The 15,535-nt window shown below is 44.9% G+C and overlaps 1 protein-coding gene across 3 annotated transcripts; it reads right to left on the reverse strand.

Moving 5' to 3' along the window:
* Positions 1-387: 387 nt before the first annotated feature.
* Positions 388-15,252, reverse strand: CLK4 (CDC like kinase 4). 3 transcript variants are annotated; one of them, XM_069652641.1, is made up of 13 exons: positions 15,066-15,204; positions 14,338-14,501; positions 13,456-13,669; positions 12,599-12,689; positions 12,177-12,243; positions 9,402-9,518; positions 9,141-9,307; positions 8,954-9,048; positions 8,342-8,471; positions 8,042-8,124; positions 7,786-7,865; positions 7,346-7,436; positions 388-711 (listed from the first exon to the last, which is right to left on the reverse strand). In XM_069652641.1, exons 2-13 carry the CDS (start codon positions 14,499-14,501, stop codon positions 571-573), a joined length of 1,440 nt encoding a protein of 479 aa, XP_069508742.1. In that variant the 5' UTR covers positions 15,066-15,204; the 3' UTR covers positions 388-570. The 3 variants fall into 3 exon arrangements, with proteins under 3 accessions (XP_069508742.1, XP_069508744.1, XP_069508743.1); XM_069652643.1 differs by lacking the exon at positions 12,599-12,689 and having other exon boundaries at positions 15,066-15,252; XM_069652642.1 differs by lacking the exons at positions 12,599-12,689; positions 13,456-13,669 and having other exon boundaries at positions 15,066-15,167.
* Positions 15,253-15,535: the final 283 nt, after the last annotated feature.

A 15,535-nucleotide genomic window follows, 5' to 3' on the forward strand; every position in this document is an offset into this window, starting at 1 on the left:
TCCAGTCGTTACACTCCTGGTATTCCATTCATGACCTCATACCTGCAGACACCATGCACAGGGAAGGATTAAGCAAGGGGACAAATAGGAATACCATTTCTAACAGAAGGTGTCGAGAGTGCTGCATGTCTCACATTAATTGTACAGTTGCTGTTCTATTGTTATGTTAACATGTTTTACCATTAAGTTGGCATCTGCCGGCTGGAACTTGGCACCATGGGGCGGCGGGGGCAACTCCGAGCATGGCATGGTTCCAGCCAATGGTACTGCCCTGCAATTATCCCCAATTAAAGTTTATTTATTGCTACCGACACTTCGAGCCCCGTGCGATTCTGGATGTTCATTCACTTAACAGGGGCACAGTTGAAGAGCAAAATACAAAGGGAATTGAACGATTTGTTTTTTATTCATTCAGTAGTGTTTGCCAAGATCATACGTTTCCAATATTTACATAATAGAAAAATCTCTATTTACAAAAAAATATACAAATAAGTTATAAATATATATTTGGCTGACACAGCCAATGCAATTTTCCCGAATGAATTAGGAATGTAACAAAAATTACACTGGTTACTCCTTCTTTAATAAGTCAAAGAAAGAATGTTGCAGAGCTTCTTCAAGCGTTATCCTCTTGGAAGGATCATACTCCAGCATTCTTCCAATAAGATCAAAAAGCTGCTCATGCTCCGGGTCATGAGATTGCATGAAATCCTGCAATAACAAAGAAAGATTTGAGAAGGTTTTACTCGAGTTCTTGCCATCTTTCATATGGAATGGAATGGAAATAGATGCATGCGGACTTCAGCAGTGACGTCTATAATGGATTCATGCAATGTATTGCGCCTATGCGGATGGGAAAAAATTGATTCACCATCAAATGCAGCAGCACAAATATACATGGCAAACAGCATTGTGTATGACAGCAAAGAAAAGTCACTGGATATGAATCCTTTATACTAGTTAGCAAATCAAAACATTCCTTGGAATACCATCATGTGAATCCCTAACAAATGAAGGAGTAAACATTGTCTGAACTCTCTGGGCAACAACACCGTACAAGCCATAATTGGAGCAGCATCCTCAACCCAAGACAAAAGCAGCCATCACTATTGTTGCTCACACGGGGATGTTTGACGACGCAATCCGACAAACTGTGAGCTCTTGCACTCCCAGTCTCTGGCATTTATTGATACGTCAGAAATTCCGGTAGGACCTTGGCAAGGAAAGTGCAAAATGGCAGTAACCCAATGGGAGACTAGTGTGGCGTGCGCCATCCCACCACCCCCTGCATTTCTTCTAGACAAACTATTAGCTATCCAGGTACTTTAATGAAATGGGATATTGCCCAAAGTCCACCGGACAGTGTCAGCGAGCAGAGTAAAGTGTGGTTCAGGATAGTTAAGCTCTTTCTAGCTCTAGACCAGATCTTTAATAGAAAGGCAGTCACTGATTCAGTGCATTTGGAAAACGTTCATTGGGGGGTAGGTTTAAGGGCGTGCCGCACCCTCCACCCCAAGTAAAGGGAACACTGTACAGAGTGAGACCACAAAAGGTTGTTGAACTACAGCTTTCCATTCTAGAGGGGTGGGCAAGTATCAACAGTATGCCACACTAGTTTGCTACCCCGACGGACAGGAATTTTGAGTTAATTGTAATGAGGAGTTCATTGTAATGAACGATAAACGAGATACTGAACAGCCCCAATCCTGTAAACATGGGACCCACAGACCTGGAAGGTTACGCCCAGGAGGGAGAGACAAAATAAGGCAACAATTCCAACACCTCTGCTAAGTAGCAAACATGAATACAGGTGATTACCAAATGGATAATTTGTGATCAGATTGGCGGTTTACTGCCAGAATTTTACCCCCACCAAGGAGGAAACCGAACATATGGATCCTTTCACTCGCCAATTTAAAGATGTGCCACTCCAACCAGCATGAAACGCCCGAAAATAAGTTTGCCTGCATCACCCCAACCCTTCTACCAAACTAAAGACCTACATGGCCTGTAGTTTACCAAGACAGTAGAATGGCTTACCACAAGTCAGCACAGCCCAGATTCCCCCATGCAATCTTGGTTCCAAGTGACCCCAGCTGCTCAAACCTGCACACTATGACCAAGATGGACGAGGCCATGCAAAGTGAAAGCACCCAATGTATGTGGCTATGGATATCAAATGCATGCCTCTGTATAATGGAAACCCCAAGGAAGGAATTTAGTGCACATGGGTCCACCTGCACATTTGTTGCATGCAGCTAAACATGGCTTAAAGAAAAGGTGGCACAACATTAATCACGCCATTTAAGTGAAACAGAGCAGATTATCTACCACCACACTCAAAATTGTGCACGCCAAGGCAGATATCTGGTTATGTGGGGCTCTGTCCAATCTGTGCCATCACTCATGCCGATGAGCAATGAGCATTCAGGTAAGACGCTTCGCTTTCCCTCTGGTTAACATTCAGCCCCCCCACAATTTTCTTCCTCCAAAGTTGATCCTTCTCAACCATGCCTGCTGGAGGGTGGAACATTGAGCTCAAATGGCATCACACGTTTCATGAGCAGCAGTCAGAGAAAGGAGATATAGTTGGGGCACCTTCAGTAACGCCCCATAAGCACCCCTTCACACAGATCCTGGTTAAACACAGCCAAGTACTTCGGTTTCTGGGTCTCCAGGCCAAACAAAGGTGCCTGCAAAAACTTGCCCGGCATCTGCTGATTGAAAGCATAAACTAGCAGTGTCCACCAGTGATGGGGCAACTCAAGGCTCCATGCGCGCCAGTCACAGTGCAGCAAGTTGGTGCAGACAGGCAACCCTAGCAAGATACCAACCCAATGTGAAGCACAAGGTGCCACCCCTCAATTAGAGCCCAAGCGTCACAGGTTTCGGTTGCACATTCGCCCAGTGCTTAATTCTCGATAATGCTGTTCTCACACCTGGAGACAAGTAGCCTCACCACCATAGTGGGGGGGAATGCCAATGTAATCTTGGAAGCTTAAGACCACTAAATTCAGCATGGGGCGATTATAAATTCTTTGTATACCACCAACTGCCATTGGTATGGCTTCGAACAGCTGTGGGGTTGAACGCCCTTTGTAAAACTGTAGTCAGGATTTTAAGTGATGAATTACTAAAGGATTCATGGGCTAGGTCCCCAACAGCAGCCTGTAATTAGGAAGGGGGTGGTGGGTACTAAGAAAATCAGAGCAGTCAAGTAGGTGGCCCTCGGGCTGAGGATGATGTGTGTTAGGAAAGATTTCTTAATTGTAGGTAATTTTCCTTCCATGTGGCAACCCCTAAACTTTTTGCCGTTTTACACCCTGATCTAGACTTTTCCAGAGAAGCGCAGCCTTCCGCCGCACCCCTCTGGGCTTTCGCTCCATTCTTAGGGGGAAACTGACATGCCCTTAAGACAGTCCGTACCGGGAAATGTTTTCCGTAGTTCTTTCTCATGTTGCAGCAAAACGACACAAGAGTGCACCGTAACTTAAGTTACTGCTCTCTTGGGTCTCTAGTCACTCTACAGGCCCTAGAAAGTCTCATTGGATTGTCAACAAACTGTGCAAGTCAATCACAGACGGGAATGGTGGCAGCGATCGTCTGTGTGTTGAGCTCCCTTTTGGCTTTTTAAGCGTGTTACTCGCGCTTAGCCCAAAATGGTGGCCTGGCTTCCAAAATGGCCAAGCCACGAGGTTCTTTGTCCTGACCGCTGACCGTCTTGCCCCCTTCACCTTCCCCAGGTCGAGCCGACCCAGGGCCTTCCTTATTTGGGCATGTACTTTCCCACGAAACACAGATGCTTTCGTAGGCCTCTACAGGGGCGTGGTGTGAGCCTCCAGGATGTGGGCTGGGATGTTAGGTCCCAATACACATCCTGGGTGCCAGAGTCTAGTGTGTCTTGAATGTCTGGGACCACCAGGGTCCATGATAGGTCCACGTATGGTTTGAGTGTTTTGTGAGCAGATCTCCCATTGGGTCCTCTTCCTTTTTTAGCACGAAGGGAACTCTGGCTAAGGAGGCTGGAATCATCACTACCATGGCGATCTCCCAAGTGGATAAAGGAGCCAAGTATCCTGCAACTAAGGCTGAACCGGAGAATCGCTGGTGACCCACTGAAGGAATGCTCCTCTGTACTGCTGTCGCCCCGTGAGACCATTCTGCCTCTGATCGAACAAGGCCTGTACTGGCACTTCGGCCCTTTGGAATAGTGGGAACAACTATTCTCAGCATCTTCGTCTCCTGCAGCACATAAGCCTTCGGAAGAGTCCCTGGGCCATCCAGTGGATTGACCAGCCTACCCAGGAGCCTTGCTCTGTCACCGCCGTCAGGTTTGCTGCTGCATTCCGAGTCCTTGGCACGCGCACACGATTTGTACACTTGGCATTCCCAGGTCTGAAGTGACAAGTGTGCATTGGGCTGAAATACACACGCCCGCCGTGTTGCCCTGCTGTGGTAACAACCTGTGCGAGTTCGCTGCGTTGGGACATCCTCAACTCTAACTTCTGCTGCCGCGGAATCTACACGACACAGAGACGTCGCCTGCTCGTATCTGAACCTGCCAGCACTGAAACGGACGTGGAGAAGCCTGGGTCTGCCTGCATCGGTGACAGGTGAGTAGCAACACTAGGAACCGGTTGCCCTCCCGCAGTAGCCTGTAGCTTTCCCTCGCTGTGTTAAACAGCACACCTTTTTCGCACTCGCGCTCTGCCCACAAGGGGAGGCCACGCTTGTGTAGTGATACACAAAATTGCAACCTTGCCAATCAGGGCTTTAGATGACAGCATTAGCCGCTGAAAGCCAATAGTGTATTCAAAGTATGTGCTAAAAATGCTGACAGTAGTCTGTTGTAGCACTTCCATTATGCAGTAGTGAGCTACAAGGAATATGCAGGCCTAGTATGAGTGATAGGTCACATTATGCATTGTTGATAGACAGGCAGGGAGAGGGCCCTAGCTCTGTAGCTAATTTTTGGAGTGTTTGGAACATTATGGCACCTATATAGCGCTTAGATAGCCAGTCTTAAGCGCTATAAACACTAAGCTATGAGTGCATGCCTTTTAGAGCTTGCAGATGGGGTGAATACATCCCCGCTTCCCTTAGAATATTCTGCCTCACTAACGGTAGTCCTGCATGGCCCCAAGCTAATCTCTGGGAAGGCACTGATAAGACATTCCTGAGCTTTGGCAGATGGGCTCCAGGGAGCCAGGGAGGGGCTCAGAAGAAGGAGCAGTGGAAATTAACAGAGTTGGGTTTTTTCCATGAGCCAGCCTATATTTTGCACAGGGAAAGTACTGGAACTGTGCGTCACGGACGGGCAGCACGAGATTATAAAATACACATGCTCACATGACTCGGTGGGAGATCGTCCTGTGGACTTGGTTCGTGCAAGATCAAGTGCCTGGAATTTTGGAACTCTGAAGGCATCCCGACAGCGCTGTCCTCTGAGCGGGGCTTGTTACAGCTAGCTTATGAGGGCCAGGGTCTCCCAGTGCTGATTGAAGGGGCGTAAGACTGTTTCTCTATGTTTCTTTGTGTTTATCTAAGTTTCTCTATATTTTGCATTTCTCCAAGTTTTGTGCTTTGTAATCTTCTCTAACTTGAATACCAAATGTATATGATATTCACTGTTTAGAATAAATACTAAAACGTATTGAAGGTGTCATTTGTCACTAGCATGAGATCACTGCTCAGCACAATAGAACCTGTATTTTGGGCTGAATTGGGTATTTTTTGCTCTCAAAGGGCTGGCCCCGAGGAAGATTTTGCCCATATCAAGACAGCTTGAGTAGCGGAGATCCGTCTCACAGCTCTGAACTGCCCGATTTCCTTTAGAGACTCCCCTTGGCACCAGCGCATGCATGTACTTTTGAGGACAAGGCTCCACTCTAGGGCTCGTACTGTCCTCTGAAGGCGAACTGGGTCTAACGGTTACCAACTCTTTAGACCATTCGGTAAATATATATTTGATTGTGATGTGTTGGTTTACTTGAGTTTTACCGGGATTCTTTACTATGGTCAATGTTACAGAGGCCTTGTAATAAATGGGCCTATATTTTTAATCCAACACCTGCTTGGAGTGATTTTAAGTGTCCTTGCTTTGTGTGCTCATTGCGGGCTGTCACCCTCACCCCTCTTGAGACCTAGTCTTGACCGCCGATATCGCTACCCTGATTGGTCTGGCTTGTCCAGAGGTTACCCTGTTCCAAGAAACTAGGCTGGCCTTCTGAACCTCTGCCCCTTCAGGACAGAATTCAGAAGTCCATCTTAACATGCGTTTAGGGTATATTGCAGATGTGGCTGTGCAGAACGCTTGCAATCCCTGGGATACAGTGAATGCGGGTGGGGTGAAGACCAAGATCTGGCTAGGTAGTGCTATATCCCACCTATAGAGTTCTCGCATGCATGTTAATTCCCCGAGCGGGGTGAGCGATAGCCGGGATTTCCCTTGTGTGCGAACCAAGTCAGTTACTGTGCCACCATGAAGAGCCAGGTTTTGAGAGCCTGGCTAAAGGGAAGGTGGTCCTCTATAGCAGGAGCTTGGACACCGCCCACCAAGAGGGGGTAGATTAAGGGGGTGGGGTAGATTGCTAAATCTGCTCCAGTGGGTGATGGCACGTTAAGGATCCATGGGGAGCTGCATTGCTTTCTTGTCAAGATTGGCTTCAGAAGCTGGGTGTTAGAGAGGCATCCCAAGCAGTCTATAATATCAAGAAGCAAAAATAGAAAGGTTCAATTAAGTTGGTGATGTGGTTACACAAGGACTTCACCACTTTCCTTGTCACACCTAATCCATGTTGCCTTGGAATCCTGCGATGGAAATGCTAGAAGGGGAAAAGACTGAAGATGAATTTTCTAAAATAACCTTTGGTCTTTTCTCTGACCATTCCGACTTGGCGCCCCCGCACCCTGCGCAGCACACAAGTATGACTGACAACTTGTTCCCTTCAACTTCCGTGTTCAGGAATCGGCACCACAGGGACCTTTTGCACTGCAGCAGGGAGGCAGGGCAGAAGGAACATCCCTGCAGCCAATATAGTGAAAAAGTGTGGGGGACACCCACCCCCATATGCCCCAAGCACCGAGTGCAGAACATTCGATTGGCTGAAATTCGCCCAAGTCTACCATGCAGGCTTTTTGGACGTTTCCGTTGCCAAGTACAACAACTTTTAAAGTAAAAACTAAACATTGAAACCACTTGTATGAATACTAACTGCCTACATTTTCAGTTTTCCTATTCCGCTTAAAAGAGCAGTCTTCACAATGCTTATCAGCAGTTTTTTCTACCTTAAAACATAGGTTCAGTTAATATGTACAGCCCCAGTGTATACCATTACTGGCTCACCTTCAATGGTTTACAACGTTTCCTAACATAGCGACCAGCAGACGTATGTTCATCCCAATCTAGTCGTTCATGATGAAAATATTTGTGTTTCCTGCAAGTTAAATAGTTTATAAATTAATTGCAAGTGACATTAGTGTTATGAGCAAATCTAAAAACAAAATGCCATTGCAACATAAAACAAACAGAGTGTGAGCCGTCAATATCTGGCCATTTGCGATAGAAGCAGGGCCATTATATTTGGACTGAGCATAATAAGATCTTTTTAAAGTCATGAGCTTCAGAAAGCACTACAAACTAAAAAAAAATAAAATCCACAACAACAAAAATACCAGGGTCCAGAAACAGTCCGAAAATCAAGCAGGACTAAACATTTGCAATTCATTCTTTGAAAATCACACTCTTGCCGTCAACCAACTTGTTTTCTGGCTGTCCACACGTACCGCGTTTTCTTTATCATATGTGCTGGAATTGGCCCCAGTATTCTCTCCATCATTGCAAGGTGTTCTTTGCTATCATGTGTCTGGAAGATAAAGAATTTGTAACTATAAAATTGATTTCAAAGTTCAGTCATAAAAACGAGTCCCGTGAGCATAGTATTGATTAACCCCTAAAAAAATGTTTTAAAAAAATAAACCCTTCGCTTTCCAGAAAGCTAGTGATCGATTTCCAGTCTGTTCGGTGGAAGCGTTTACTTACCTGAAAAATTGTTAATCCAAGATAGTACTCGATAAGAATACAGCCAATACTCCAAACATCACAGGATTGTGTCCACCCAAGTTCTAAATTTAAAAGGGGGGGGGGGGGGGGGAGAAAAAGGGAAACAATTACAACCTCCAATGTGGCGCAAACATGACCAGAAGGACCAAATTTGCACAATCCATCCAAGCAGCAATATTGGTCAAACGGTTAACCTGGGAAAAACAGGCTGACAACGAGAAAAAAAACAGCCTGGAAGCCACCCAGGAGCACACACCAAAGAAATGTAAAAATACAAACCTAAAATAACCTCTGGAGCTCTGTAATGTCTCGTAGATACTAAAGCACTATGGTGTTCATCATCATAGGTTGCACTTCCAAAGTCCACAACTTTAATATCACTGTTTTTTAATGTCCGCTCATCACGTTTCTAGGAAAATATTTAAAAACACATGTTGGGGAAACCACATTTGGTAGAAAGTGGATTCAAGCATGCACATCAGACGCAACGAAAAACAAATGCAGTTACAAATTTGTAGAACTTTAAAATTGAGGGCGCACTTTAGTAAAACATCTGGAATCACATCCCGCAGTGTATCACATTGTAAAACACATATTAAGCCATTTAACTGCAGTGCATGATAATCCATGTGTCCTTAGTATGCACCATTAAAAGGCAATGCAGCAGTTGCATGTGCACCGATTACACTCGTAGTCCCCCTCCCCCCAATCATTCAACCGTTAAACCATCCCAGTTTTCAACAAGCACGTGGACCCAGTGTATTGCTTTATACAGCAAAGCACGTGTCTTCCAATACAGCCTGTCGTGTATGAACCCTGCCAATGTGTCCAATGTCAAGGGTAGCCGGTAAAAGAAACAGAACAGGTATGTAAGTCCCATAGACATCTTACCATTTTAGCATTGTAATGTACCACGTAATCAGACCGGATAAACAAAATATTTTCTGGCTTCAGATCAGTGTGCGTCAACTTGTGCCGATGCAGAACTATAAATTTAAAAAAAACAGCAGAAGTATTAATCTCATAACCGCACCTATTTTTGCGACGAGAAAATAACCACACACTAAGAGCCACTTACAGTTTATAGACTTGCAAATCTGATATGCCATGTTCCTAATCTGGTCCATGTGAAATGGCAAGAAACTATTCTCTTTGATGAAGTCGTAGGTACTTAGTCCCAGCAACTCAAAAACAATGCAAACATGACCATGATGATCGAACCATTCCAACATCTGGACGCAGAAGCTTTTAAAAAGGTAGGAAGAAAAAGTGAGGGTTAAAACATTTTTGAAATAAGGTCTACAATCAAAGCATGGATTGTCCATACACACATACTTACAACTTGTTTTTAGGATCCCGAGTATTTAAATGCTCCAAAACCCGAATTTCAGAACGAGCTGCGTCCCGGTACCTGTCAACATTCTTTATGATTTTCACTGCAACGTGAACACTTCCCCTTGAAAAATCAAAAGAAAAAAAAAACATTCAGCCATGGGTAAGGTGGAGTATGGCACAGGGGGGCAGTTACTCCGTTTCTTCTCCCTCACATTCAGCAGTGCATAGAAGGCACTTTATGATAACCAAACATCTAGCCCAGTTCCAGAAAAGGCACCAAATAAAGCGATAAGTCTGTAATGGTGGTCAGTCATAATTTCGACAGTCAAAATTTCGAAAAATAAATGGCGGAAAAAATAATGGACATTTTTTCAATATTTTTTTTGAAATTTTCTATTTATTGCATAAATAAAAAAAAAAATATATATATATATATCTAAAATGTGTTGAGAATGAGGGGTGGCAGGGGATGGGTGAGGGGGGTTGGGGGAGCCCCCCCATAGTAAATGATACTTTATTGAAAAAATAAAAATATAATTAGAATGTGTTGAGTATGAGGGGTGAGAGGGTGTTGGGTGAGGTGCTGAGACATTTTTTTGTCGACATTTTTCTAAAAAAAATGACTACATTATATGTATAGGATGTCGACATTGTTTTCTACGTTTTTTCCTGACATTGGTTTGTCGACATTTATTTTTGACATTATGACTATAAACCGTCTGCAATATGCAAAAAGTTCCAGGCCAGGCAGCCATGGTTTCAAGAGCAGGAAGTCTTCTGCTCCACCAATGCCTTAAACCAATAAAAATGCATACTAACCTATGTGCCTGCTTGCTTTTTAATATTCAATGTCTGTCGAGACGATTGCTGCTCATCGGTATTGCTACTTCACGGGAAGGAAACATGGAACTAAAGAAACAGCAACATACAGCAGCTGCTGTGGGTTGAGACTAACCCAATTTCAGATACCTGACATTTAACAGGCCCCATTGGAAGGGCCATAAAGCAAAGGTTTGCTTCTCTGCACATCTTTAGCATTGCTAATTCTGAAGGACATGCTGAAAACTTATGCCAAAATTTGATTTCATCCCATGCTGCTGTAGCGGTTCCTACTAGGCCCCTTAACCCCCTTAAGGGCCACCGACGAGCCGGCTCGTCGGTGTAGGCACTGTTTTGCTCGATCCCTGCAACGCAGAGATGGAGCAAAACTGTAATCCAACCCCTGGGCTATGTGAGGGGGGAGGCTCCCCTCACTACCAGGGGGGCTGGATAACCTTCAGTTTCACGCCAGCATGAAGGTGAAAGTAAATTCCACGCATCGGCCATTTTCGTCTGCTACGGGTAAGAGAGGTAAGAGACCTTCTTGTTCTGCCTCGATCTCCAGCAGTATTTCAAGCCAGAGATCGAGGTGGGTATTGTTGGAAAGGGGAAATCCTCCCCTTTCCAACGATACCCATTGTGTGGCATTGCTGCCCGCGGATCGGGCACAGGGCGCACGATCCGCATGCAACAATGCCACCGGATCAATACAGATCCCTTTGTGACGCGGGTGGAGGGGCTGCTTACTAGCTTGGCTGCTCCCTCCCCCCGTGGCCCCAGGGCAAAGACACCTGGGGGCTGCCCCCAGGGGTTAAAACAAAAGGGATGGGGAGGTGGGAGGGGGTTTGGGGACCTGGGGCCTACTAGACCACCAGGGATATGACAAAAAAAAAAAAAAGGTGTTTCCCTGGAAAGGGGAGGTTCTCCCCTTTCCAAGGTCACCGTGACCAGCAACACACTGGACCACCATTGATTTGTTTTTAAGTTGGGGGGGTGAGGGGGCTGCTTCAAGTAAGCAGCCCCCCCCACCAACCAAGAGCATGGGGACACATGCACATGAACCCTGGGGGCAGATGGCTGACCATCTGCCCCCAGGGAATGTAAAAAAAAAAAAAGTAGGGCTGGGGGGGCCACTAGCCACCATGGATTTTTTACTGATTGAAGGGGGGCCCCTCAGCCCCCCTAAAAAGCAGTCTACGATTGACGCAACTTCGCTTGGCGCAGATGGACACATTAGTGTGCCAATCTGGCCCCATCTATTGGGGGTCCTGCCCCACCTTTTGTGGTGCCCCCCCCCCCAATGGCTGAGGGGGGAAACACCTCACGCAGGCCTCCCTGAGCCTCCTAGGAAGGACTGCATGATGTGCCCCCCCCCCCCAGTGAGTGAGGAGAGGGCCACCAATAGATAGCTTATAGCCAAAACCAAAAAGGGGATTATGAGGACTACTTTTAAATAGAAAAGTCGAGTAGGTACAGCTTGGGATACATAAAATTCCTTCCTGGAACTGGACTGAGCATGTGCGCAAGCACAAAATGTATGGCTTGTCCAGGGCGAGTGGGACAACAGGACTGAAGTGGAGACGAGCCGCCACTTTGACTTAGCCCAGAACTACAACACTGACGTGGCAGGTCTATGCATTAACAATTAAAGACCACTTTTTCCCTAGGGATTTTATATTGGTGGAGGCTGAACAGCATGACGGAAGCCCTGCAAGATATACAAACGCCAGATCTGAGGGGGGGGTAAGTCAATTCGGAAAAGGTTGTCCTACTGTCTGAAGAGCTCGCAAAAGGGTGTATGTGCAACTTATGCTCGCATCAACTAGGCAGCCCATTTTCCACCACACACCGAAATCTCAAATACAATTGGCAATTTAATTTGCATAGGTCAAATAGAAATACGCAGGCAAGTGGCAATTACATTATACCAAGACTCAGTTACTTTATCTGGCCGACTTACCCTTTGTGGTCGATGCATTCTACTACTTTTCCAAAAGCACCTTCTCCCAGCGTCCCAACAATCTCATCTATAAACAGATAAAACATTCAGCGACTGGTATTTCAGTAACAAGGTGTCCCAATAAATAAATATATATATTTTTAAATGCTATCAATGCATATTCTAGGCTGTAGTGTTTTAGGTTTAAATTAACGTGTCAGCACTAGAATTAGTTACATTTTATTTTGTAATTAAAATATGAAGCTGACTAATTTCTTATCTATATAAAGGATAATTAAGTTTAAGTGCTCGTTTATTTTACAATAGAAATGTTATATATATGTATATATATATATATATTTTCACAAAAGACCCTAATCTAGACAGTCTATTCTGTTTTTTTAATAAAAAAAGATAGAAAGTGTTGAAAAAATATTCTATACATCTTGCTCTTAGTACGTCTCCACTTTGACAGACCAGATGACCCTCCTCATCATCCTCTACACTCCTGGATCTTTTCCTGCGGTGCCTCTTCTGGAAACGTCAAGTGGGCGCCACCAAGATCGTCCAGCCAATCAATATACCAGTGTGAATTCAGGGCAGAACACGTAATTCAATCATTCAGCGGGGAGATATTCGGGCATTCAGATAACGCACCAGGCCACGAACAGTTGGCAGGAGCCATTTCAAATTCAGTCCCCAGTAATTCACAGGGCACACAGATTATGTTACAGAAGAAAAACATGGCAAGGAACAAATTTTCAGGTAAGAAACTTCAAAAAAGGTTTTTTGCAAAGCAACAACATTGTAAAAGATACAGTAACATTGAAGCACTGAATCTTCGTGTTTGTCAATATTTAGGATGGTAAGATTCAAACCATTTAACAAAATTGACTAAGCATGCCCGCCAGAATAGCAGCAATTACATTAAAAGAAATTTAAACTGCAGGCTAAATTTGAAACATTTTGTCGCTGGCTATTGCCACGCATTCATCCTAGCGACATATGATCAACATATGATGATCACAAATGGTCCGGGTGGTAGGCAAATAAATGTATATAGTAAAAAAATTTACACAGGCGTTACGCTAACCACTAATGCCAATCAGTTCACAACAAAACAAAGCCGATCCTTCAATCTACACACTAGGATATTATGCATTTAATACTAACTCAGGTTTCATGCTCAGTAAGGGGTATCCAAACTAACTGGAAAAACGGAACACCTTCAGTTAAAAACTGGCATTGTTCAGAAAAAGCCTCAATGTGCGCACATAGTAGCAAACAAATATTGGCATACCGTTTGTAAAGGGCGACTGGTGCTACAATGCTTTCGGTGCTTTCTTTTGTGACGACTACTTCGTCCACTTCGGCCAGATGATTTGCTGCCATGCGTATGGTAACCGTCATGGTGGCCATCTTCGTACTTGTCATTGTAGTTATTGTTACGATATTCAACATACCTCCGGTCACGGCAATCCCGCTCATTCAAGGATTTGACACTCAAATATTGACTACAAGCAAATGTTATACACATTAAAACCATTCACGCGGATTCTATACAAAGTACAATGTTCGTCAAGGGTGCGCATTATTGCACCGACAGAGTATAGTTGCACCAAACCACACCTGTGTATGGTAGAAATACTCTTTAAAAAAAAAAGTTGTTCGACCCCATGACCACCTCCTTTAAGCTATCCCTTAAGTTTTGGGATAACTAGAAAGCCCACGCACTGCTCAATTGCTGACAACTCTGCCATGCGCGTCACGACCCTGCTGGCAAAACACATTCTTCTACAAGTGTCCCTGGTCATCCAGCAGAACCGATCATATATGCACCAACACAACTGGAGCAGTAGGTGATGGGGAGAGCCATTACGTTTCATTCCATCATACACCAGGTCGCTCCACGGGTTTTGTACCGACTCCCATATAGCTCAACACTGTGTGCGGGTTAGGGCAGACGAACTGGTGTAGCAGTGGTTTGAAATGGAATAACCCACTACAGTAAATCTGAGTTTAAATGTTGCGCATGATCCGATAGAAACGTAGTTTTGGCGGGTTGAAGACTCCACACTACCGCCATGCGAGCTTAAACAATGTTGTAGCCGAAATTGCCCTTTTCAAAAGAAAACGTTCATCCGCGAAGAGAAAAACGATTCGCATATATTGGATAGTTTACCTGTCCTCTGACTTGCTGTCATCTGCACTTTGTCGGCGAGGTTTGTTCTCCCGGGTACTACTATGGGAACGCTTCTTCCGTTTATGGCTACTGCCGTGTTTTCTGTAATCCAGGCCATCTCGGTCATCCTCATCAGGACAATGCACTCGTTTAGACTGCCGCATCTTCCACAAAAAACAAAATCTTGTTAAGAACATGCGATGCATCTCCCCTTTTCCAACACCCAAGTAAACAACCAAACAAAAACCCAATTCACACGTAGCAGCTGTCAACTGCCGCCCTACAACTCAAAATATATGAGGTTTTCATATACAGGTACTGCTCGAAAGCGAACGACATAAACTGAATCATATCGTTACGTTACCAGTTTCTAAGTCACACTAGAAAAAGCCGCACTCAACCCCGCCCTCACTGATTTGAGGCGCATCCGCCATGTTGTCACTATTGGGTGACCCAACATGGCGGGCACTCCGTAATACAAAACAAGATTATGGCAGCCATTTTGTGGTCATAAAACTTTAAGTACTGGAGTCGCATAGGTCACCTAAATTGGCATAAAATTCACTCAATCGCCGTTTCCACAACTACGTTTGACAGCAGAGAACGATTTCTCACGGCGAGGACCGAAGTCCGCATACCGACACAGGAAAATATCAAATTTCGTCTTGCGTGAGAAAAACGAGACTTAATCAAATCAACGACTGTTTAGAGAAACAAAAAGTCTTTACCGTGCCTATCTGCAAAGGCTGCGTAGTGCCGAAACCAGTTCCGAACGACGTCCGATCTGTCGACCCCGAAGCGACCGCTGCTACCGAACAACAACCTCGAAATGGCGTCTGGCACTATGGGTAGCTTCCAGAAGACAGCGACTGATTATGCTGCGTGATTACGTAACACGCTCAATTCACTGCGGTTCCTAGGCGTCACATTCACGTCCTGTTTCATTTGTATAGAGCGGGGTCCTTAGCCAATGAGAGCATAGACGAGAGGAGTGTACTACTGTACGTCAGATAAAGAAAAGGAAGCTGCAAGGTAAAATCAACCAACGTTATTAGCGCCCCTTCTTTCACGGCCTGAGTGATGGACTAGCCAGCCATCTTATGTTCGAAGTTTAATTAGCAAACAGCAGGCAACAGTAAGAATACAATCGGAAACTTTACAGCTGGTTCACATCTCAAAACACATTCACTCCAGTATA

The sequence above is a fragment of the Ambystoma mexicanum genome, chromosome 3p, assembly GCF_040938575.1.
Source record: "Ambystoma mexicanum isolate Mex_15411 chromosome 3p, UKY_AmexF1_1, whole genome shotgun sequence".
Lineage (NCBI taxonomy): Eukaryota > Metazoa > Chordata > Amphibia > Caudata > Ambystomatidae > Ambystoma > Ambystoma mexicanum.